Source organism: Staurois parvus, unplaced genomic scaffold (genome assembly GCF_062004578.1).
Source record: "Staurois parvus isolate SC_StPar_1 unplaced genomic scaffold, SC_StPar_1.0 ptg000262l, whole genome shotgun sequence".
NCBI classification, from domain to species: Eukaryota; Metazoa; Chordata; class Amphibia; order Anura; family Ranidae; genus Staurois; species Staurois parvus.
In genome coordinates this window covers 8,970,900-8,997,346 of record NW_028318058.1, presented here as the reverse complement: position 1 = coordinate 8,997,346, position 26,447 = coordinate 8,970,900, and the positions used below count along the sequence as shown (strand labels likewise).

Genomic DNA, 26,447 nt, shown 5'->3' with positions numbered 1-26,447 from the left:
CCATCCATTTGAATGGAGACCTCTTACATTGGAGGAATTTAAGTCATTTTTGGGCCTCACCCTTAACATGGGGCTTACAAAAAAAAAAATGAAGGACATGCATACTGGTCCACACACCCAATCCACCACATGCCACTTTATTCTGCTATAATGCCCAGGTCACGCTACGAGATGATCATGCGTTTCCTTTATTTCAGTGACAATAGCCAGTGCCCTCCCAGAGATCATCCCAACTATGACAAATTATACAAAATTTGCCCACTTCTTTTTTTCCCAGAGATTTGCTGAACTTCTTGTCCCTGATAAAAATGTATGTGTAGACGAATCCCTTGTCCACTTCACTGGCCGGCTAGGAATTAAGCAGTATATTCCAAGTAAGAGAGCAAGATATGGATTAAAGCTCTACAAGCTTTGTGAAAGAGCCACAGGATATTTATATGCATTCCGCGTATATGAAGGCAAAGATTCCCAGCTCCATCCCCGAGTGCCCAACCTACATAGGAACAAGTGGGAAAATTGTCTGGGACCTGGCTTATCCACTTTTCCAAAAAGGCTATCACATTTACATGGATAATTTCTATACCAGTCTGCCCTTTTTCCCACACCTGTACCGTGAGAAAACCTTGGTCTGCGGTACCTCCCGAAAAATCAGGAAGGGCTACAATTTCTAGTGAATACCAGGCTACAAAGGGGGGAATCAGCAAGCCTATGAAATGACGAAGTGCTGGCCCTGAAGTGGAAGGATAAGAGAGAAGTTCACGTCCTGTCCACCATCCACAATGACACCTCGGTGGAAATTACTGGAAGACATGGTCCAATTCAAAGCCTGCGGCCATCCAAGGTTAAAATCTCTAACGGGGGGGGGGGTGATTTCAACGATCAAATGTTGCAGCCCTATTTAGCAACAAGAAGGTCCCGTTTCTGGTATAAAAAAAGTTGCAATCTATTTTAATAATTTGGCACATATATGTGAGGGGCTTCAGAGTAGAGTTCTGAGTAGAGAAAGCCAGTTTTTGGTTTTCTGTGGGCTTTGTAATTCCCAGAAAAGGGTCTGTTTGTCCAGAGGCTTCGAAGAGATTGGGTGGGACATTCCACATTTTCCAAAAAAAGTGACATCTTCAAAAGACTAATTATATCTCACAAAAAATATTGGGGTGTTTTTTTCTCAAAATGGGGTAATTTTGTGGGTAAATCCATTGTCCTGGTATTCCAGGGCCTTCAAAAGTGTAATAGGTAGTCAGGAAACTAAATGTGTAATTTATACCCCTAAGGTCACCTGACGGTGCTCTTTGCATGTTGGGCCTCTGTATGTGGCCAGACTGTAAAAAAAGTCTCACACATGTGGTATCCCCATACTCAGGAGGAGTAGCAGAATGTGTTTTTGGGGTGTAGTTGCAAGTATGCATATGCCGTGTGGGAGAAATAACCTTTTAATATAACAATTTTGTTGGAAAAAATAAATAAATAAATAAAAATCTTAATTTTCAATAGAATTGTGGGAAAAAATTACAACTTCACAAAATTTACTACGCCTCTGACTAAATACCTTGGAATGTCTACTTTCCAAAAAAAGGGGTAATTTGGGGGGGTATTTGTACTGTCCTGGCTTGTTAGTGTCTCAAGAAATGAGAGAGGACATCGGTACATCAGGTGTGATCAGGAGTGATCACTTTTCAATGATTGGTACCATAGCATAGACCAAATAATATACACTGGTTTAAGTTATTTTACCAAAGAAATGTAGCAGTATCAATTTTGGCCAAAATTTATGAAGAAAAATTAATTATTTGCAAAATTTTAAAAACAGAAACAAAGAAAAATGTGGGGTTTTTTTTAGATTTTTTGATTGCTTTTTTTTCATTTATAGCGCAAAAAAAAAAAAAAAAAAAAAACAGTGCTGATTGAATACCACCAAAAGAAAGCTATTTGTGTGAAGAAAAGGACAAAAATTTCATATGGGTACAGTGTTGCATGACTGAGTAATTGTCAGTCAAAGTTTGACAGTGCTGATTTAACAAATTTTACTGATTTAACAAATATTGTAAGCTTTAGCTCTTATTGTTGTCCTATTTAGTATGGCACCTTCAAAATCCCGTTTACTCTTATATTTCTTGTGTGGGGTTCATTCTCCTCTTCCTTTCCTTCTCTTTGTATCACCTCTTCTCTTGGTAATTTGTTAAATTTTGGGATGTGGTGCCGTTGAGCTCCCTTCTGAACACAACCACTCTTTTTTCGTCAATAAGAAACCACAGACCGGTACAGCAGAGCTCAAAATTTGCACTTGTCTGCTCGCATTGGTGAGTGGAAATATGGTGGGGGCGAGTGTGTCCAGACTGCAGCAGGTGAAATTGACAGCCGAGGGTGATTGGTGCAGGGGTGGGGACAGTTACAAGCACAGATCCCCCTGTATGGCTTTCAATGAAGCAGCTAAAAGCCACGGGAGGGAGAAGAGGAAAAGCTGCTTCCAACTGCTTCACTGAAAGCCATACAAGGAGATTGGTGCTTGTAACGTCCCCACCGCTGCACCGATCACCCGACTGTCAACCGGATTTCTCTTTCTGGGCCCCAGTGTGTTCCTCTGTGCCCAACCCCTTCCCCCATCCTCCGCACCAAAAGGAGAGAGAGGCTGGATCTGCTCTGCTTCTCCTGTGCCCAGTCCGTGCTGCTTCTAAGAGAATGTGTGGACGGGACATTTTATACAGAGCAGCCGACAGCTCTGTAATGCTTCTGGCTGCGTCAGTAAGCCGGGGGCTATCCACGAGAGTCCGACTTTCCTGCCCTCCCTTCCTTTGTCTCCTCCCTTCCCTTGTTTCCCTCCTCCCCTCCCTCCCTTCCCTGCCTTCCTCCAGCCATTCCCTCCAAGTTGCGTCATGTGACTTCATCAGGGCCCTGATGAAGCCACGTGATGCGTGTCAACGCGTCAGATGGAAGCAGGGTAATGTAATTTCAGGTGCGGCGACACCAGCTTGCGTGGGGTACCCGGGTGTTTACCATTAGACCCTCCGTTTATATGCACCTTTGGATTGTTACTACATTTACTGTATATACCTTTATATTACTTTTATTTATAATACCCTGTGACTGTTGTATGCAGGGCTCAGCCGGGTGTTTATTATTTGTGAATTTGGTGGGGAGTTTGTATGTGCTAGCACAGCACCTGAAATATATATATATACATACATACATATACAGTTGCAAAAAAAATTTGTGAACCCCTTGGGTTTACGTGGAGTTTTGCATGAATTGGGCATAAAATGTGCTCTGAACGTCATCTAAGTCACAACAATAGAAGAACACAGTCTGCTGAACATAATACTACACAAACATTAGATGTTGCCATGGTTTAATTGCACATAACATGTAAACATTCACAGTGCAGGGAGGAAACCATATGTGAACCTTTGGACTTAACTGGTTGACCCTCCTTTGGCAGCAATAACCTCAACCAAACGTTTCCTGTAGTTGCAGATCAGACCTGCACAACGATCTGGAGTAATTTTGGACTGCTCCTCTTCACAAAACTGTTTCAGTGTAGCAATATTCTTGGGATGTCTGGTGTGAATCGCTCTCTTAAGGTCATGCCACAGCATTTCAATCGGGCTGAGGTCAGAACTCTGACTGGGCCACTCCAGAAGGCGTATTCTGTGCTGTTGCAGCCATTGTTTTGTTGAATTACTTGTATGCTTTGGGTAATTGTCCTGTTTCATCACCCATACTCTGCGGAGCTTCAGTTGGCGGACAGATGGTCATACGTTTTCCTGCAAAATGTCTTGATAAACTCTGGAATTCATTTTCCCATCAATAACAATCTGTCCAGGCCCTGAGGCAGCAAAGCAGCCCCAAACCATGATGCTCCCTCCGCCATGTTTTACAGTGGGGATGAGGTTTTGATGTTGGTGTGCTCTGCCTTTTTTTCTCCACACATAGTGTGTGTTCTTCCCAAACAACTCAATCTTGGTTTCATCTGACCACAGTATATTTTGCCAGTAGTGCTGTGGAACATCCAGGTGCTCTTTTGCAAACTTCAAACGTGCTGCAATATTCTTTTTGGACAGCAATGGCTTCCTCCGTGGTGTCCTCCAATGTACTCCATTCTTGTTTAATGTTTTCCTTATTGTAGATGTGTCAACAAAAATGTTAGCATGTGCCAGAGATTTCTGTAGGTCTTTAGCTGACACTCTGGGATTCTTCTTTACCTCATGCAGCATTCTGCGCTGTGCTGTGCTCTTGCAGTCATTTTTACAGGACGACCACACCTAGGGAGAGTAGCAACAGTGCTAAACTTTCTCCATTTGTAGACAGTCTGTCTTACCGTGGACACATTAACATCAAGGCTTTTGGAGATACTTTTGTAACCCTTTCCAGCTTCATGCAAGTCAACAATTCTTGATCGTAGGTCTTCTGAGAGCTCTTTTCTGCGAAGCATGGTTCACATCAGACAGTGCTTCTTGAAACCAGTACACCCAAAACAGGTGTGTGTGTTTTTTTAAGGGCAGGACAGCTGTCAGCAACACATCCAATATCCTCACACTGATTGGAGTCAAGGTTGGCTCACTCTTGGCTCCAATTAGCTCTGGGAGAAGTCATTAAGCTAGGGCCTCACATACTTTTTCCTCCCTGCACTGTGAATGTTTACATGTTATGTGCAATTAAACCATGGCAACATCTAATGTTTGTGTAGATTATGTTCAGCAGACTGTGTTCTTCTATTGTTGTGACTTAGATGACATTCAGAGCACATTTTATGCCCAATTCATGCAAAACTCCACGTAATCCCAAGGGGTTCACATACTTTTTCTTGCAACTGTATATATGTGTGTATATATATATATATGTATATATGTGTGTATATATATATATATATATATATATATATATATATTTATTTATATACCTGATGTAAAAGGGGCAGCGTGATGGGGACCACCTGAGGTTTCAAAGGGGGACACCTGATGTGGTAAAGGGGGGACACCTGATGTGGTAAAGGGGGGACACCTGATGTGGTAAAGGGGGGACACCTGATGTGGTAAAGGGGGGACACCTGATGCGGTAAAGGGGGGACACCTGATGCGGTAAAGGGGGGACACCTGATGCGGTAAAGGGGGGACACCTGATGCGGTAAAGGGGGGACACCTGATGCGGTAAAGGAGGGACACCTGATGCGGTAAAGGGGGGACACCTGATGCGGTAAAGGGGGGACACCTGATGCGGTAAAGGGGGGACACCTGATGCGGTAAAGGGGGGACACCTGATGCGGTAAAGGGGGGACACCTGATGTGGTAAAGGGGGGACACCTGATGTGGTAAAGGGGGGACACTCATGGGACACCTGATGTGGTAAAGGGGGGACACTCATGGGACACCTGATGTGGTAAAGGGGGGACACTCATGGGACACCTGATGTGGTAAAGGGGGGACACTCATGGGACACTTGATGTGGTAAAGGGGGGACACTCATGGGACACCTGATGTGGTAAAGGGGGGACACTCATGGGACACCTGATGTGGTAATGGGGGGACACTCATGGGACACCTGATGTTGTAAAGGGGGACTCTCATGGGACACCTGATGCAAAGGGGGACACCTGATGGGTGTTTAATATTTATTTTTGTAAATTTATTCTGCATAAAACATTTAACAGAATCATTTCATGAGACATTACGAGAGGGTATTTAGGGGAGAAATTAGGAGCGGGGCAGGGTAGGGGTTGGGTGGGGCAACTTGTGGCGAGTAACTCTTAAGGCCTGGCTAGTAGCTGAGGACTTGAAATTGTAAGCCCTGGGTACAGTATGTCCAGATATTTTACCAGGTAGTAGCGTTAGTGACAATTTAACATTTTTCAAAATATGGTTTAATAATGAAAAAAGGTAAAAACGGGGCAAATAAAATATTTACATAAAAAAAAGGATATTATAAGAAAACAGAGACAATAATGCAACAGGGAAATAAAAAGGAGTTGGACTTGAAAATACTTAAAGTACAACTAAATAAAGCCAAATAAAGCTAATGAAAGTGCCACATTTTAATAAATATCAAAAATAAAAAAATAATTACCTCAGCATACACCTGCCATACCTCTCCATATATGTCCCTCCACTGCTAGACCCAGACAGTGATGGTGGGAGGAGTTTTGCAGAGCTGGCACGTCGTTGCCTTTCACTATGCTAGCAAATGAATCTCCCACAGGGAACTGCAGTCCCCATTATTCAATGGGCAGTTGTCAGTGGCATAGGTGGGTCAAATGTGAAAAGTGGGTGAAGCCTTGGTACATCTTTAAAGATGACTGACAGGCTAGGGAAAGGAAGCAATGCCCCCCCCTCCCCAGTGACTTCACTGTGCCGTGCTGTAGCCCCTTGAGTAACAGCATAACCCAAAAGGGGACAAGTGAACCGTTTGGAAAGAGAAATCTGTGTTATCCCCACAATAAAAGGAAGCTGGCACTCTGGAGGAGTAGGTACATTTCTCTAAATCCTTGCATTTACAAGACAAAGACAGGCATATTTTACATTCTACTAAGCTCAATCACATATTGATTTTTAGTTTTTGATCTTCATTCTACTTCAAAACAGAACTACACTGCATCTGAGCACCACTAACCAAAAACTATTTAATTAATTTTTAATATTCAAAGCAAGCACCCCCATTTATCCAAGTCTCCATGCTTTATTTTTCTGAGGGATTACTTTGAAAAACTCCCTCCTAGCCTCGTGGTCATCTTGAGTAAGGGCAGATGATTAATGTAGCATTTACTTCAAGGATGTTCAATTCATATTAGCCGACGCATGGACATGTAGCAGGAAGTTTTTTTCTGTTTTTTTTTAACCTTTAGCCCAGCTGTGGACAAGCATCAGAGCTCATCTGTCAGGTGGAAGCATTCGGGCGGCAGCACTGTCGACCGATTGCTTCCACACAGCCCACTATGGTGTCAGCCTCCGCCCCCTTGCCCACTATGTCTCCCGGGCTCCGCCTGCCCATCTGTGGGCCCGAGACCAGTTCAGTGGGTGCTGGCAGGTATAGGGGAGGGAGGAAAGCAGACACATACGCTCTCCTCCCTTTCTTGTCCTGACCCAGAAGTGATGTGACGTCACTTCTGGGTCCGTTGACAAAATTTCATGGCGATCAAGGCCGGGAAAGAATGTAATGCAGTGCGAAGTGCACTGCATTACATCCACTGTAGTACAGGTGAGACATGCAGGGTCTTTTAGACCCTGGATGCGTCAAAAAAAAAAAAAAAAAAAAAAGAGAACCAGTCACCAAAAAAAAAAAAAAATCACCACATAGGGGACTTGTTTGTCTCCTATGTGATGGGGGAAAAACAAAAAAAAGTTAAAGTAAAAAAAAATATATTTTTTATTTTTGCTAAATTAAAGTTACACCAAAGCATATAATCCCAACCCCCCTCCCCCCCACAAATTTTTTTTAAGACCCCCACATATGTATGCATGAGGACGATTACGATACACGCCATAATGCTAAACCAATGAATTATAGGGGGCTTTAAAAGCATCACCTAAAGAAAATATAGGGTACTAAATTTTGTTGCCATTCACAAGCACACGGAAATTTAAGGTTTGACATGTTGGATATCTATTTACTCAATGCAACCTCATCTTTTATATTTCATCAAAAAATTGGATAATGTATTGCTTTTGAGCCTTAAAATTAACTTAAGTGTATTTATTGAAATTTTGCACTTCCCATACCTTTGTGATATTATCCGATATAAAAAATGGGAACTACCACTATTTATTCTCTAGGGTCTCTGATTTCAGAAAACATAAGATTTGGGGGTTTTGTGTAATCTTCAGGCCTTAAATACATTTTTCAAAGTGTGCAAACAAACGCAAAAACGGCTCTGGCAGCAAAAAAGATAAAAGGAGAAGCCCAACACTCCCCTTACCGGACAAGTACCCAATCGGTGCTCATTGCACTGCAAGGTCTCTCTCCTCCCGGCTAGTCCCCAGGTAAAGTGCTGGAGACAGGCAGGGAGGTGAGGAGGAGATAAACAAAGCAATGTTAAAAATATTAAACGTTTAAGTCGCCATAAAGCCCCCCCCTTTTTTTTTTTTTTTTTTTTTAAAAGCCCCAGACATTACTTAAAGCACCTAGATTTAAATATGGTTTTGGTTAAAAAAAAATGTATTTTCTTCATCAGGACAAGTAGATTGTCATAAGGAACAAGTAGATTAGGGAACAGATTAGTCCCTGGACAAATAGTTCCTTAAAACATTTCCACACCCCTGTACTTCCTGGAAGGCATCTGCCCTTAGCTCAGGCATGCAGATTAGAAAGCCCCTCCTGGGATGTGTGACATCTTTGCCTAGGCATGGAAACCAGGAAGTAACTGAAAAATTTAAAATTATAGTTTAAAAGAAGAAAACATGATATCATTTCCCATCTATTTACTAATGTTAGCAGCATAAGGATTAAAAAGTCAATGTTGAGCAAAATTCTGCTTTAACAATGTCCAAGTAATTAGCAAATTGCAAAGGTGGCTCTCAGATATTCCTTTTTTTTTATGGTTAAATGAGAGCTGTCAAATGTGGGTGCAGTCCCTTTTCTGGACCTCGAGGGGGGTGTTAACAGAACTGACTTGACCAATCACCAGGTCTAAAGGTGTGGCAGCATGTCCCAGATAAAATTTTCTATAGGTATTAATATATTGGAATACCTACAAGTTACAGACTGCTGACCTGCATATTATCCAGCATGAAATTAACTTTTGAATGGATATAAATATGTGGGGTGTCGGAGGTCTAATTTACCTAGGAGGGGTAATGTGTCCACTGTAAATGATCAAGGATCCCTAGACTGAGTTGGGATTAGGGGCGACTTTTGTAAATCCAGAACTCCCTCAAATCCACTCTCTCCTAAACAAAGAAAAGTGCTGGTTGGTCTGTGAAGCAGCGCTCCTGGTCTTCCACACTGCTTATCAGAGATCCACCTTTACTGTCTGGCTCTGTACACTATATGTTTTGTCACATACAACTTTGTAAAGAAGATACCCGACTGTAGACTGTGCCATCATATGTGCCTACCCTAAAAAAACATCTAAACGTTTTTGCCCTTGACAAAGTTCTATGTGATGAATTATGTTGGGAGCAGAGCCAGACAGGGCAGGTAGATTTTTGCTAAGCAGTTTAGGAGACCATAGTGTAGGAAACTGGCAGCTACTTTTCTCTATTGTAGAGTTAGCACCCAGCTAGCTGCAGGATTTTGCAGAGGCTGTTTCTTGGAGTTTCATTTGCACTGCAACATTGTATCATTGTGAGTACATAGATGCATTTACAGTAAAGGTCTTTTTAAACCATATCACACGATGTGATGTTTCTTTTTGAGGTGACCATCTATTCTCCTGGATCCAGACAGTGGAGGACCACTTCCTTGGATTTTAGACAAGCTCAGCTTGCTTATCTTGAGAAAAGACAGGCATATTATTTTGGCGAGTGCAATCTTGATTTGAAGGAGAAGGGATCACTTGTTTATATGAGAATTCACTGGGTAAACAGTGCATAATCTGCTGCTGCTACCTTTTTTTAGCGCATATGTATATTATTTCTTTTAGCTTCTACAATATGTTTTTAGAATAAGGAAAGCGCTATACTATATGAAGGAATAATTTACTTCATATTATGTTTTATTACAGAAAACTGCTGATGTAATGCGCGATAGCAGGTGAACATTCCTCCCTTGTCAGAATGGAACTGGAGGAATGTGCCCAAGAAAATGCATTACCAGACAGGTGGAGGGAGTTAGATCCCCATGAAATAAACAGGGAACACTTTGCACGGGGTTGGACCTAGGTTTCTCACTACCTGAAGATGTCATTTAGAATTTCTGACCACCTACATCTCCTTTCTAATCCCACCAGTGCCCCACTACCTTCAAAAAGAAATGTGTGGCCCTTTAATACTTGCAGCTTTACACAAAAAATGCTCTACAGCAACCTGCAGTCCCACAGAAGCACCCTTGTTTTGCTGTCACTTGTAGTCCCATTACAGGATATTTTTCTGGTGTGATTTGAGAAGAGAGGAGCTCGCTGCCTCCTACATTTTTGGTGATCTGAGCCTATTGGACCACCCATACATTCCGCTACTGCTTTCTAGTTCTGGGGACAGCCCAGGAGTCCATTACCATAAAAGTAAATTTAAAAAAAGGTGTAAAAGGCTAAAATAAACATTTTACCCTTGTTTACACCAAAAATAAAAGGTAAAAGGGTATCAAGCAGGGCTACTGCCAGGGCACTCATAGTTCCATATCACAGGAACAACCCCCCCAGTTGTGGATCAGTGCCCTTGACCTGTATTGCACCCTACCAGTCAGCAAGGGAATATATGATTGTGTAGGGTCCCGTTTGGTGGGGTCCAGCAACGAGCAGCATCGTTATAGGCTGCCCCATTTTGTCCAGGTAACATTCCTCTAAGTGTTGAAAAACCATAGGAAACAGATCTCGAAAAAGCCGGTCTCCTAAACCCAGATGAAACCTTTATGAAGCATGCTATGTTTTTGTGCAAAGACTGTAAAGACCATCACCTAAGAATCTAGCAAAAAAACTTAAGCCTTAGCTAACGGGGAGGAGTTATGCCTGGAAAGGGATTTCCTGTCCCTTTTTTGCTTGTGTTCAATCAGCAGAAGGTGGCAGTATAACCATATTGTAATGGAGATGAAGATACCTTGTGTCCTGGGATGTACAATAAAGAAAAATTACATTACTATTCCTTTACCTTCAAGGCTTCAACTTGTTGAACAAGCTCCTCAATCATAGTCTTCTGATCTTCAGCCCAACGTGGTGGTGTCTTTGATGAAGACTTATAAAAGCAAAAAAAAGAAAAGAAAAAGAAAAGCTTACCCCAAGACAAGGATTTAATTCAAAATGTAACATTCATACCCACTTTTACAAAATCTCGAGACAATTGACAATCGAAGACTATGGTTTTAAAAGCATTTTGGATTCTCTGCACCAATCAAGTGTCAATTTGCTTCGGTTTGTAACCTATAAAAATTAAAAAAAAAAAAATCCACACAACATGGTGTATACCTTTGGCGTTTTACTCGGTGACCGAGAAAACTTGGATGGAGATGGTGTAGAATGTTTAATTCCGGAAGCAGCTATAAAGGATTGAGTATCTCTGAAGTTTGGGCTTTGATTTTCAGGGGCTTCATCAAGATTTCTTCTTACTTCATCCAAGATTTCTTCAACAGATTCAACAGGCACTGATAGCTGAAGGAAAACAGGACAGTTTAAGAACTGTGGTCTAACTGAAAAGAAAATGTTGATGTTATTAGAACTGTGTTTCCTCAAATGGAATGCAGGCAAATACCGAAAAAAAGAAGTCGGTAATTATATGCATCACCTATTGTTTTCAGGAGAGGAAAAAAAAAAAATGTATATATTTTATATGCACACAGTAATATGCAAAAGTTTTCAGCAGATACAGCGGGTAAAATAAGTATTGAACACGTCAGCAATTTTCTCAGTAAATTTAATTCTAAAGGTGCTCTTGACAAGAAATTTTCACCACATATCAGTAACAACCCATGCAATCCATACTTACAAAGAAACCAAAACAAAAGTTAAGAAGTGAAGTTATGTCTAATAAAATGGAATGACACAGGGAAAAAGTAATGAACACATGAACAAAGGGAGGTACAAAAAGGCATAGAAAGCCAAGACACCAGCTGAAATTTATCAGTAATTAGAAAGCAATCCTGCCCCTTGTCAGTGCAAATTAATATCAGCTGGTTCAGTCTCAACTGATAGCCTATAAAAAGGTGCCTCATTACCAATGTGTCAAGAAAAATCTCGAGATGGGTAAAAGCTCTCTCAAGACCTTCGCAAACTTATTGTTGCAAAACATACTGATGGCATTGGTTACAAAAGGATTTCTAAATTTCTCAATGTTCCATGAGTACTGTTGGGGCCATAATCCGGAAGTGGAAAGAATGTCATTTCACCATGAACCAGCCACAACCAGGTGCTCCTTGCAAGATTTTTGACAGTGGAGTGAAAAGAATTATCAGAAGCATTGTACAATTGAGCCAAGGCCCATTTGTGGAGAGCTTCAGAAAGACCTGGAATTCGAAGGTACAATTGTTTCATAGAAAACAATAAGTAAAGCACTCAACTGCCATGGCTTGCATGCACGCTCACCACCAAGACTCCATTGCTGAATAAAAAGCACTTTAAATGTTGTGCAGCAAACCTTAAACAAGCTTCAGACAAGCCTGTGATATACTGGGAGAATACAGTCTGGTCAGATGAGACCAAAATTTAACTCTTTGTATGCCATAATACTAACCATGTTTGGAGGTCAAATGGCACTGCACATCACCCCAAAAACACCATACCAACAGAGAAGTTGGAGGTGGGAACATCATGCTGCGGGGCTGTTTTTCAACATACGGTACTGGCAAACTTCATGTCATTGAAGGAAGGATGGCTGAAAAAATGAACTAAGACTTTCTTGATAAAAATCTAAGGATAGTGGTTGGAGGATCCATATTAATAGCAGTATCTTTTAAGTTACTTCAATGGATATATACATCATACATGTGAGTGGAACACTGTTTTATCAATAAATGTTTTATAAAAGATAAAGCACTATGTTTTGGTCATCTTTTTTCGGTATATATCTGATGGATATGGACAGTAAGGAGAGTGGATGAGACCCATGCTTACTGGACATCAGATAACAGTCCACACAAGGGACACATGCTATATATGACCTCACTTAGCGGTTTGGTCATATACACTAGGTGAGAGCACAGCCAGTGGAGGTTTAAGCACATTGGTTTGCATTGTTTTATCACACCAGGTGGTTCAAGAAGTTGGTTGTAATTCAAGCATCTGTGAAGATACCAATTTATGGACACATATAAAAAGACATTCAAGTTGGTTGATTTTGGTTTAAATTCAGAAGTGAAGCGCTGCACATGAATGATATTTTATCTTGATAAAAATCTGCTAGCATCTACCAGGATGATGAAGATGAAATGAGGGTGGACATTTCAGCAAGATTTGATCCCAAACACAAAGCCAAGAAAACTCCATTGGTTTCAAAGAAAGAAAAAGCTGAAAGAATGACCCAGCCAATCACATGACTTTAGTCTAATAGAAACATCTATGGAAAGAACTAAAGATCAGAGTTCATAGAAGAGGCCCCAGGAACCTTGAAGATTTGAAGGCTGTTTGTGTGTTATATAAAATGGGCCAAAATCACACCTGAGTAATGCATGCGACTAGATTCTCCATACAGGAGGCGTCTTGAAAGTGTCATTACCAACAAAGGATTTTGTACAAAGTATTAAATAATTTCAGTTAGCGCATTCAATACTTTTTCCCTGTGTCATTCCATTTTATTACACTTAAAATTCTGTACTTATATGTTTTGGTTTCTTTGCATTGCATGTGTTGCGACCAACATGTGTTCAAAATTTCATGTCAATAGCACCTTTAGAAATATATTTACTGAGAAAAATGGTGACATGTTCAATACTTATTTTACCCGCTGTATGAAGAAATGCTATAAAAGAATGTATTCAAAAATATATTATTTTTATCAATTTACAAAATGCAAAGTGAGCAAACATAAGAAAAATCTAAATCAAATCCATATTTGGCGTGACTACCCTTTGGCTTCAAACCAACACCAATTCTTACACTTGCACTCTTTGTACACTTGAGTGTCTGCAGGCCACCATGAAGCCTGATGGAGGTTCCTTGCAAGTTTTGGGCAGCATTTCTGCAAATGGAGTTGGAAATTTGGTCAGGATCAATAATTTATTCAACGCTGAGAAACACAGGCAGATACTAATCAATCATGCCATATCATCGGGTAGGTGTGCGACTGGCCCCAAAAATATTCTGCAGCAGGACAATGACCACAAACATATAGCCAATATCATTAAGAACCATCTACAGCATAAAGAACAAGGAGCTCTGGAAGTGATGGTTGGCCCACGCAGAGCCCTGATTTCAACATAGAATCTGTCTGGGATTACATGAAGAGAGATAAGGATATGAGGCAGCCTACATCCACAGAAGATGTGGCTAGTTCGCCAAGATGTTTGGACAACCTACATGTCAAGTTCCTTCAAAAACTGTGTGCAAGTGTATCTAGAATGCAGTTTCTAAAATCTAGGTGCAGTTTTAAAGGCAAAGTTAATTTACTTTCCATTTTAATTGATAAAAAAGAAACAATTAACACTTCTATTTCTGAAAGCATTCTTAATTTACAGCATTTTTTCACAACTGCCTATGATTTTGCACAGTATTGTGTATATCAGTGCATTCAGAAAGAATTCAGGCCCCATTCACTTTTTTTTAAATTTGATATCTTGCAGCCTGGTACTATAGTTGTTTAGATTAATTTTTTTCCCTCATTAAACTACACTCAGTACACCATGACGACACATTTATTCACACATTGGTATAAGTATTCAGATCAAAAGTCATGAGGTAAAGGAACTGCCTGCAGAGCTTATAAACAGGATTATTGCAAGGCACAGATTTGGGGAAGGCTACAAATAAAATTTCTGCTGCACTGAAAGTTACCAAGAGCACAGTGGCCTCCATAATTCTCAAATGGAAGAAGTTTGGCACAACCAGGACTCTTCCAGGAACTGGTTGCCCAGCAAAATTGAGCAATTGGTGGAGAAGGGCCTTAGAAAGAGTGGTGATTAAGAACCCAATGGTTGTTCTCATTGAGCTCCAGAGATCCTATGTGGAGATGGGACAAAGTTCCAGAATGACAGACATCACTGCTGCCCTCCACCAATCTGTGATTTATGGCTAGATGAAAGCCTCTCCTCAGTTTGGAGTTCACAAAAAAGCACCTGAAGGACTCTAAAACTGAGGAACAAGACAGTCTGGTCTGATAAAACCAAGACTGAACTGTTTGGCCGTCTAGCCACTCTGCCATAAAGCCCTAATCGGTGGAGAGCTGCAGTGATGGCTGCCCTTCTCGAACTTTGTCCCATCTCCACACAGGATCTTTGGATCTCAGTCAAAGTGACCATCAGGTTCTTGGTCACCTCTTTTACCAAGGCTCTTCTCCTCCAACTGCTTGGTTTGGCTGGGAGACCAACTCCGGGAAGGGTCCTAGTCGTGCCAAACTTCTTCCATTTCAGAATTATAGAGGCCACTGTGCTCTTGGGAACCTTCACTGCATCAGACATTTTTTGTAGCCTCTCTCAGATGTGTGGCCTCATAGTATTTTTTCTTGGTACAGTATGCATTGTCAACTATGAGGCCTTTTATAGAGAGGCGAGTGCCTTTTCAAATCATGTCCAATCAACAGAATTTACCACAGGTAGACTCAAATCAAGGTGTAGAAACATCTCAGAAATGATCAAGAGAATTGGGAGGCACCTGAGCTAAATTTCAAGTGTTGTTGCAAAGGATCTGAATACTTATGCCAAAGTGATATTTCAGGTATTTTAATTTTTCATGTTCAAAAAGCAAGTTTATTAAAAATGAGTTGTAATGTACATACTTAGCACATGTAACCATACAGAGGAAACATGCAAGCGATACTGAGCAAAAGCATGCAAATGGAGAATTATAGGTGGTAGTTACATTGAACAAGTATCCATGCATATCATACAGCAGACCGATATAAAATCAAGTCCAGAAATTAAAGATGGGTTCCCAGATATATTGAGGGGAGGCATCTTAGATGCATGTGGCAGGAGTTGCTAACCATCTGTTCCACACCTTATTGTATTTAGCAGGACAACCTCAGTGGGTGTAAATAAGCTTTTTTATAGGGAAGAGTAAGGTTCACCTCACGTACCCAAAACTCAAGTGTGGGGGTGTTGAACTGCCTGCATCAAATTTTTGTCAATCTAAAGGACCACAAATAATGTTTCATGAAGGAATATAGTTTAAAATGCATCTGTGTCAGGGTCTGGGAGAAGACCTAATTGACAGGGATTGAGATATAGAGATAAAGGGGAGTCCATGTGATCATGTAAGAACCTGAACTCAGTAGGTTTGTACAATAGGGATGACCACGTAAGATGATCAAAAGTGCCTGCTTGTGTGTCATGCATAGGGGACATAATGGACTGTGGGAAGGCTTGTTCAGGATACCTGAACTGGAGTCAGGTAGGCCTTGTGCAGTATGTATAATCAAGTTAAGCGATCAGATACCCTTGGGATACTTGTTTGCAATTGTCTACAATTATCTCACAGTACGCATCCTCTATTTCCCATAGGTCCAGCTCCCACTTGATTTTGGTTCAAAAGGCAAATTTGGTTGCAGAAGGTGTCGACAGTGTGGTATAGAGAGCACAGATCAGTTTTACAGGGTCTGAGCCCATAATTATATCTAACGCTGGTAATGAATCCATGGAGGGGGGCAAATCCGAAAGCTGAACCCGCATCGCATGTCAAAGCTGTAGATGGAATAGCATGGAGTGGGGAAGGGAGAATTCAGTTTGTAACTCTGCAAAAGTTTTTAGCCCTGCGGTGGTGAACAACTGGTGTAAATATAGGACCCCTCTTGAATCTGAAGCAATTCAGGCAGACTACAATTAAACCATAATAAAGTCTGGGCTACCAAGCCTAGTCAAGGCTAGTCCCCAAATGCATTGGTGGTGAAAAAAGATGATAGAGCAAGTATGCTGGGAACCAAGATTCCGTGCCCCTCGGAAAACAGAATGCAGGGGTGTATGAACTGGATGCATTGGCTGACCACAGACCAGAGCTTGGTACCTCCCCAAATGTTTTTTTTTTTAAATGGTAGAAGTGAGATAGCCGAGCTGCTATATAATACAAATTGAAATCTGGCAGGGCAGCACCTCCCAAGGCAACTGGGTTTGTCAGTGTCAACCATGGTAATTTAAGTTTACTAGTAGCCCATACAAAAGTACTCAATATGGAATCAATTGTTTTGAAAATTTTAAGAGGCAAGTATACTGGGGAATGCCAGAAAGTATAACAATTTGGGTAGTAGAACCAATTTAATCAAATTAATTGTTCCCAAGCACCCAGTGCTAGTCTCGCCCATACTTGGGTTCAATATTCAGAGGGATATAATCTTGGATGGATCGGGATACTTGTACCAGCAGGTAGCAGAGGCCAGTTTTTATTTTTAACAAATTCACAGACATTTCTAAAATTCTGTTTTCACTTTGTCATTATGGGGTACTGAGTGCAGATTAATGAGAAAAAAAATGAATTTAAAACTGTAGAATCAGGCTGCAACATAACAAAAGTGAAAAAACTGAAGGGGGTCTAGAGAGAGAGAGAGAAACAAACAGACAAATACATACAGCACAAAACTAATCAAAGCTCTTATGTGAAAAGTAATGGCAAAAGTGAAAGAAGTGGTAGATTACCTTTGCTGCCAGGGATGGATCTGTAGCAACTTCATCAAGAATCTTGATAAGATAGGATTTACATTTCCGCATGAAATTCTGATACTCCTCCTGCTCTTCAGAAGACACTGCATCATTCTCAATATCTTCTCCTTTTCTCTGGTATACCTTTACAGTTATAAAACAAGCAACACAAAATGAGAGCAAATTGGAGTTGCACTTCAAATGCAAACCCAAACTTCCATTTTTAAGTTTCAGTCTACGGTGTCTCTCAAATTGTCAATCTAGCAAAATCTATTTTATTGTACAAAGTATATTTTTACAAATACATTGACCTCATCATACAAAGGAAATATTTTAAGAGACAATGTGGAGTCTAAAAGATTACTATGGGTCTAAAATGATTACTTGAGTCTTAAATTCCTAAATGTGAAACATATATAAGAAATAACTCACTCTAGCTATTAGAAAATTAGGAGTTTTTGTCTGGACAGGAGTTTTTTTCCGATTATACAATGTTCAAATTCTGCAGCAAGGCTTTTAAACAATTCTATATACAAAGAACCGGGAGAAAGGTTTATTGACTATATTCAAACATGGCTAGGAAGTGTGTGGACAATACACATACATACCAATGCAAGATTCCAGTAAGAATCAACACTCCTAATGGCTTCCAAAGCTAGTATAGCATCATCATTCTTTCCCTCAAAAATATCCATTTTGGCAAATGCAATGCCAGCTTCATCTTCCAGATCTCTTACTTCAGACAACTAGATAAAACAAATTAAATATATTGACATTTGTGGCTTATAGCACTCGCCAATAGGTCACATCACAGATAAGGGAATAACAGATTGTTATTTCACTTTGTAATGACTGACTGGTTACCGTCCAATATAAGTAAGCAAGAATGGGCCTTCAGTATAAGCATTGAACAGTTCTTTTTAATGACATTAAATTCTCAATGATCCTTACTGGATGTTGTAGACAAATGGTCTCTAAACTTTCCAAGCAAAGGGCCAGTTTACTGGCATTTAGAATTTAGGGGGGTCAGACTGGTCAGTCGAAGTTGAAAATGCTCCAGGAGCACTGGGAGTAAACAATTATTCAGGCTAAGTGGTCAGTAAGAGTAAAAAAAATAAATTAAAAAGTGTCTGTGGTTAGAAGGAGGAGAGACGAGAGGGAGGGGCCTGAACATGGCGGCACGGGAGAGTGTGGAGTAAGCACTCCCCGTTAGCCTCCCCCGGTAATCCTCCCTATGGGGTCCCAACAATCTAGCTAGCTGTGCTGGAGGGCGGACAGAGACTCACTTGCCTGGAAGGGGTTTCCCGGAGACAGTGCGGCGGCTTGCCCGTCGTGAGGTGGCGAGGCTCCGGTTTTCCAGGGGTCCTCTCGTGGTAACTCCGGAGGAAGGACAGGGTTGCCAGGCGACGAGAGAAGCGGCGTGACCACGTGGGCGGCCGCGGAGGAGCGCTGAAAGGAGAGGCCGGCCGGCTTCTCAGCTACAACCTGTCCCCAGGGAACTCGAAGAAACTGAAGGACAAGCAAAATGGACCTAACAGGAATCCCCTAAGGAGAGGACGCAGATATAGGAGGCCAGATAAGAAAGACTGCAAACTGAGGCCGCTCCATGGTGGAGGGTGAGTGAGAACCGCGGGTCTCCTTAGGTACTGGAGATTTTCCCTTTTTTTTTGACTGTATCAGAATATACTGAATTCGACACTTAATTCAGACAAGGAAATAGGGGATTCCTAGAGAGGGTCTGAAGGGTCTGAAGGTGTGGAAAAAGATGAGTTTTTTTTTTAAAGAAAAAAAAAATATCCCAAAAGGAACATGAAAGGCAAAAATATTAAAAAGGGAGTGGGCCCAAGAATTCCCAAACTGGCACGGTTAAGAAGTATACGTCGCAGGGTAATTTGACCCCAGAAAGATCTCAGGGAGTAAGTGAAAAGAATGAACTGGAAATAAGTTTGGATAATAGCCCGAGATTATCCCTGGGAACGGTTAATAATAGACAGCAATCAATGGAAGGAATGGAAACTGAAAAAGATCTACAAATTCCAAATAAAAAGGAAATGGCGGAGATGTTTAAAAATTTGGAAAAATCAATAAAGCAAGAGATGGGGACAATTTCGGAAAGAAATGGGGCAGTTGTTGACTAGAGTGGAAGAAACGGAGGAAAAGGTTAAAAATCATGCCCACCTCTTAGCTCACCAGCAGAAGTTGGCTTCCTATCTGTTTTTATCCGCCACTAGAACAATTGCTCAGGCCTGGAAGAGTCCGTTTGTCCCTCTTCAGGGGGTGCGGGATCGTATGACCACTATGATGCTCAACGAACAGATGTCGAGTATCCGCAACGACTCCCAACGTAAATTTTTGAAAATATGGGAGCCGTGGTTGCAATATGCCCTTCCCTCACTCCCCCCGGCTAGTCTGGGGATGTAATGGCGTTCGGTATTGGCGCTCTTGAATCCCTGCTCTTTGCCCCCACCCCCTTTTTTTTTCCCTTTCTTTTCTTTCTCTCTTTTCTTTTTTCTCTCTCTCTCTGTTTTTGGTGTGACTGGGCAGCTGCATTTAGTTGTTATAACCAGTTACATTACTGTTTTGTAACTTATGTGCCATTGATAGCCCCTGCGTGGGCGTACCTTTTGCCCTGTTGGCATTAGAGCATGGTTTTTCCTTTTTTTTATTTTGCATATTGTTTATCTGTGCAATTAATAGCCCCTGCGTGGGCATGTTTTATTGCCTCTGTTTATACTGTTTAAAATTTAATAAAAACCATTGAAATAGAAAAAAAAAAAAAAAAAATCATGCCCAAATAATTCCAAAATTAGAGAAATGGATAATAGACACCAGGAAAGAACAAAAAAGAGTGCTTTATATGATGGAGGATCAAGAAAATAGGGAAAAGAGAAACAATCTTAAAATAAGAGGAGTCCCAGAGCCGTTACAGGGGGAAGATTTAAAGGAGATAACTGGCAAAATTTTGAACTCTATAATGGATGGAGCTGGAGAGGAGATATTTAAACTGGATGAAGTGTTAAGGATTGGGAAGTCTCAACAAGAAAAAGGCTTTGAAAAATCAAGACATAATTGTTAAACTCCATAATTATAGAGACAAAGATACGATATGGAAAAAGATTAAAGGAAGAACAAATATCTCATATGGAGGGAAAAATATCGAAATATTTGCAGATCTAGCAGTTGGGACTTTGAGAAGAAAAAGGTCATTAAAACCTTTATTGGAATAGCTGAAAAAAATAATGTGCAATACAGATGGGGACGTGCAGCATGTCTAATCGGATGGAGTCACAGCATTGTTAAGATTTCCTGAAGACATGAAAGATTTCTGCGATAAATTTGGACTGCAGAGACTGGAGTTACCGGGATGGGAAGTGCAGGAGGGAGAGTCATGTACTTTTGAGAAGGAGGAGTGGCAGCTAGTTAGAAGAGAAAATAGAGAGTTAGTAGATAAAAGGGACACCGGGGAGGAGGGGGGGGAAGGTGAGCGGTACATGGGCTGATGTAAAGTAAAAGATGAAAATACAGAGGAGACATTGCAAGGCACGCAGGGAATTCTAGAAGCTGTGGAGAGAGATAATTCGCAGGCAGAAATCAAACGTGAAAGGAGATTTTTTTTAGGCTTGAACTCTGAAAATTAGGATTTTTTTTCACTTACCTTAACATTTTTTTCTTGCAATACAGTATGAGATATAGGCAGATTCAGAGACAACTAAATTATAAATCTTCAAGTAACTGGCTAGGGACAATAAAGCTGAAGACCCCCATATAACACATCATGCTCCCAGCAAACCTCAGTTATTTAGCAAGCAAAAAGATGGGAGGCCTGCATGAAAGAGAATATGGGATTTTTTACTTGCCTGAAAAATCAGTTTTTTTGGAGTACAGTTCATGGCACAGGCCATCACCTGTGCCTTGAACTGTACTCCAAAAACTGTTCTTTCAGGCAAGTCAAAAATCCCATTTTATTTTTCATACAGTTCAGATGCAGGCAGATTCAGATGCGAACCCACATAAATAAAAAAAAAAAAAAGCAATTATATTTAATATATTATACACTGCTCCAAAAAAATTAAAGTAACACTTTGAAAACGCATCAGATCTCAATGGGGAAAAATATTATGCTGGATATCTATACTGATATGGACTGGGTAATGTGTTATGAACATAAGGATGCCCCATCGTTTGATGGAAACGAAAATTATCAACCTACAGAGGACTGAATTCAAAGACACTCCAAAAATCAAATTGAAAAAATTATGAAGCAGGCTAGTCCATTTTGCTGAAATTTCATTGCAGCAACTCAAAATGGTACTCAGTAGTTTGTATGGCCCCCACGTGCTTGTATGCATGTCTGACAACATTGGGGCATGCTCCTGAAACGAAGAATAGTGTCCTGGGGTATTTCCTCCCAGATCTGTACCAGGGCTTCACTGAGCTCCTGGACAATCTGATGTGCAATCTGGCAGCATCGGATAGACCGAAACAGGATATCCCAGAGGTGTTCTATTGTATTTAGGTCAGGCGAGTGTGAGGACCATGCAATGGTATCAACTCCATCTTCCAGGAACTGCCTGCATACTCTCGCCACATGAGGCCTGGTATTGTCGTGCACCAGGAAGAACCCAGGACCCACTGCACCAGCATGGGGGTCTGACATGGGTCCAAGGATTTCATCCCAATACCGAATGGCAGTCAGAGTACCATTGTCTAGCCCAGCAATGGGCAAACTACGGCCCGGCGGACCTTTTAATCCGGCCCACGGAGCTAGGCTCCCGCTAGGCTCCTCTCACAGTCCGCCCTGAAGACCTCTCGCTGTGTTCCCGCGCCGTTCCGGTGTAGTATGAAAATCTGTCTCCTATGAGGATCTGTCCCCCTCGACGTATCTGCGCATGTGCCGGAGATCGCCGATCGGCTGCTAATGCCTGAAACTGGCACATGCGCAGATACGTCGAGGGGGACAGATCCTCATAGGAGACAGATTTTCATGCTACACCGGAACGGCGCGGGAACACGGCGAGAGGAACGCGCGGAGCAAAGGTAAGTGAATTGACACAGGGGGGACTTGGGGACTTAATATGGGGGATGAATTAATATGGGGAATGAATTACTATAGGGGGGATGAATTACTATAGGGGGGATGAATTACACTATGGGGGATGAATTACTATATGGGGGATGAATTACTATGGGGGATGAATTACTATGGGGGATGAATTACTATGGGGGATGAATTACTATATGTGGGATGAATTACTATATGGGGGATGAATTACTATATGGGGGATGAATTACTATATGGGGGATGAATTACTATATGGGGGATTAATTACTATGCTTACTATGGGGGAATATTACTATACTTACTATGGATGACACATACACATCATTCATCTACTCTTGGTCCGGCCCCCGGGTCTAATATATGAACCCATTGCGGCCCTCAAGTCAAAAAGTTTGCCCACCCCTGGTCTAGCCTGTAGAGGTCTGTGTCTCCCTCCATAGATATGCCTCCCCAGACCATCACTGACCCACCACCAAAACGGCCATGCTGAACGATGTTACAGACAGCATAATGTTCTCCATGGCTTCTACAGACCCTTTCACTTCAGTCACATGTTCTCAGAGTGAACCTGCTCTCAACTGTGAAAAGCACAGGATGCCAGTGAGGACCTGACAATTCTGGTGTTCAATGGCAAATGCCAATCGAACTCCATAGAGCCGGGCAGTGAGTACAGGGCCCACAGGCCACCCTCATGAAGTCTGTTTCTAATTGTTTGGTTAGAGATATACACACCAGCGGCCTGCTGGAGGTCATTTTGTAGGGCTCTGGCAGTGCTCATTCTGTTCCTCCTTGCACAAAGGAGCAGATATCGGTCCTGCTGATGGGTCAAGGACCTTCTAAGGTCCTGTCCAGCAATCCTAGAGTAACTGCCTGTCTCCTGGAATCTCCTCCATGTGGCAAGGGAGCGCAAAATCATACACACACACGTGATTTTGCCCTACCCACGCCGCAATCAATCACCGGGTCCCGGCCGGTGATTGCTTGCCGGCGCACAGTGACTACTGAAGATCTGCAATGGGGAGGAGAACGGTTTTGTTTACTACCAGTTCTCCTCCCTGTCAGCTTGGCCACATTGCTTTGGATGGCTGTGCAGAGCACAGCCATCCAAAGCAGTGTGCTTACAGTGAGGTACACAGACACTGCTCCCTAGTAAAACACTCCCTGCACACAATTAACCCTTTGATCGCCCCTCATGTTAGCCCCTTTATGCCCAGTGCCATTAGTACAGTATCAGTGCTTTTTTTTTTTTTCAGCACTGATCACTGTTACTGGTGTCACTGGGGATGTAAGTGGCACCAAGTCAGTTCTCCACAGTGTCAGAATGTCGGCAACAGTCCCGCTATTAGTCGCTGATCGACGCCATTACTAGTATAAAAAAAAAATTTTTTTATTAAAAATCCCAGTATACATACCACCATTTGTAAATGCTGTAACTTTCACGTAAACCAATTAATTTACATGTATTGGGATTTTTTGCTAGCAAAGACATGTAGCAGAATAAATTTTGGCCTAAATTTATGGCAAAATTTAATTTTTTTTACTGGACATGTTTAATAGCAAAAAGGCAAAAATATTGTTTTTTTCTCAAAATTGTCAGTCTTTTTTTTTTTTAACACGCAAAAAATAAAAACACACAGGCGATCAAATACCACCAAAAGAAAACACAATTCGTGGGAAAAAAAATTAATAAATTTCATTTAGGTGCAGCCTTGCATGACCGTGCAATTGACAGTTAAAGTAACGCAGCTCCGTAAAGCAAAAAATGGCCTGGTCAGGAAGGGGGTAAATCCTCAGGAGGGCAAGTGGTTAATTGACTTGATGCTATACTCTGATTAAAAAGTGTCCCTTTAATTTTTTCGAGCAGTGTATATATTTTTTTAATTATTAGCAAACAGCAGCTTACAACCAAAAGGCAGCATCAGCCTGAACAGTCATCCAGTCAAACTTAAAGAGGTGGTAAACGCCGCTTGATGATTTGTACCTACAGGTAAGCTTATAATAAATAGTAATAATAATAATGTAGGTAAAAGTAATATCTCCTAAACATGCACCGTTTAAGAGAAATTCACTATTTCTGCAGCTGGTGACTGTTCTGGTGCATGCGCATTGTGCACTGTGCTGAGATTGTGGCTCCTGTGCACGTGTGGAAGTGACATCATTGTGGCTTGGCCATTCAAATGCCTGGAGCCCACCGACCTGGAAAAAAGACCAGTTGAAAATGGAAGCCTCATCAGCGGTGGCAGTGCGCTGCGGGAGAGCTTCATTTTAAGGCAAATCTTTCATAATGTGCTTGTATGGAATGCACACTAGCACATTATGCCCTTATCTTGCAGGGGGAAGGTTTTTGTTTTTTTTTGGACTTCGCTACTGCTTTAAGCTGGCTATACACGTATTTGGCCCGTCACCACTGAACTGACCAAATTTTGTTCCATCTATGACCAGTTTTAGAGTGCATGGAAGGCTAGGTGGCAGTCTTGCAAGACCCCTGATATTTCACCAAATCCCTTTAACAAGGCAGTTTAATTAAAAAAAACAAAAAAAAAACATTTCTATAAAATAATTAAAAATAAAATTAAGCACTCTTACTTGTGCTTTGCTATCTGAAGAGCAATCAGCATTTAGATTGCTCTTCAGAGAGCCCTTATCAAAAAGCAAGGAGACATATTGCCTCATCACTTCCTGCTGTAACTCCACAATAGCACACCGCAACTGTGTACTTTGCAGAGCAGCACTATTCATTGAACAGGTCTTGCTTGATTGGTATATTATTTCTGTCATTTCTTGCGAAACTTAAAGGGGTAGCTGTTGGTGGGTGGTAAAAGAGCAGCTCAAACATGGGGTTTTTACTGCTCCCCAACTTCACGTGTGAAAGAGTCCTAGGTGCTCTGGCTGTGTGAATAAGTGAAGAGGTCACAGTGGATGTACAAAAACAACCACAGGCCCTAAACTGACAGGTGTGCAGGTATAGGTGAGTGACCCTGAATGAACACTGTCTTTGTTCAGGGCCATACACCTGCACCCACATGCCTGTCAAATTAGGACCTGTGGCTGTGTTGATATAGCTGCGTTCCCCATAGAGTAACATGGGCGGCCAATACCATATTCATAAACAAAGCTTTAGCAGGAATTTTGTTGCATTTGTGCCTACTAATGATTTTAGTGTACTTTTACAGTGGAAGTGGGAATTTGGAGACCCGCTGCTCCCCAAAGGTGCCAATCCTTAACGGGGGACAAAGCCTTAAAGCGGAACTTCCCCTTTTGAGTGGAGCTAAGCTTTTTGAGGTCTTGTGTACACAAAAGTTCACTTTAAACTATTTTTGGCAGATGAATTTAAGGGGAAAAAAAAAAAAAAAAAGTATAAATCAACAAAGCTTTATGAAGACATGGCAACAAAGCGATATCACTAATTTTTAGGAAAAGCAGGCTGCAGGATTTTTATCATGCAGTTCAAGAGAGGATGTACCACATTTTGTAAATCTGAAGCTATACCGAAAAATTACACAAAAACAGTGTAATTAACCAATACCTTAATATCTTTGCTGTGGAAATGTTTGAAGAGTGGGTCAATTGGCTCAGGTATGCTTTTCTTCTGTCTAATCACATCTAGCAGTGGCAATACTTTCTTCCAGTAGTGGATACATCGGACCATATAATCCCTCTGATCATAGAAGGAATTCAAACTGTTCCCCTGCAGTAACAGAAACAAGTTATGTTGTGCAATGCAACTTGTTTTATTGGTTCAAATATTATATGCAGTTATTCAAAGCATACACTTACAGTAGTGCTGAGACTCCTTGACCAATGTATGAGAAGGGCAGGCTGCAAACCATGCTTTTCCAACGCTCGCAGTGTATTAAGCTCATGCTGAATCACAAGCCGAAGTTTAGCTGAAGATCCAGCCCTGGATATAGAAATGTAATTTAGAAAGGTTTACGGTGACACTAAATGATATGCTTATTTATAAAAATACTTCATACACATTATCCATTACTTAACGGCCCTGTTATCTATTTTAATGAAAATGTTTTTTTACTGTGTG

The 26,447-nt window shown here is 41.3% G+C and overlaps 1 protein-coding gene across 1 annotated transcript in view; it reads right to left on the bottom strand.

Moving 5' to 3' along the window:
- LOC149459387 (E3 SUMO-protein ligase RanBP2-like) overlaps nt 1-26,447 on the bottom strand; it is a gene marked incomplete at its 3' end in the record, with an annotated part of 153,268 nt that overhangs the window by 82,587 nt on the left and 44,234 nt on the right. The window contains exons 12-17 of the mRNA XM_089681224.1: nt 26,186-26,309; nt 25,935-26,096; nt 17,955-18,092; nt 17,344-17,490; nt 11,039-11,221; nt 10,725-10,808 (exon numbers count right to left, since the gene is read on the bottom strand). Coding sequence (XP_089537350.1) covers nt 10,725-10,808; nt 11,039-11,221; nt 17,344-17,490; nt 17,955-18,092; nt 25,935-26,096; nt 26,186-26,309 — 838 coding nt within the window. The remainder of the gene's footprint in view (nt 1-10,724; nt 10,809-11,038; nt 11,222-17,343; nt 17,491-17,954; nt 18,093-25,934; nt 26,097-26,185; nt 26,310-26,447) is intronic.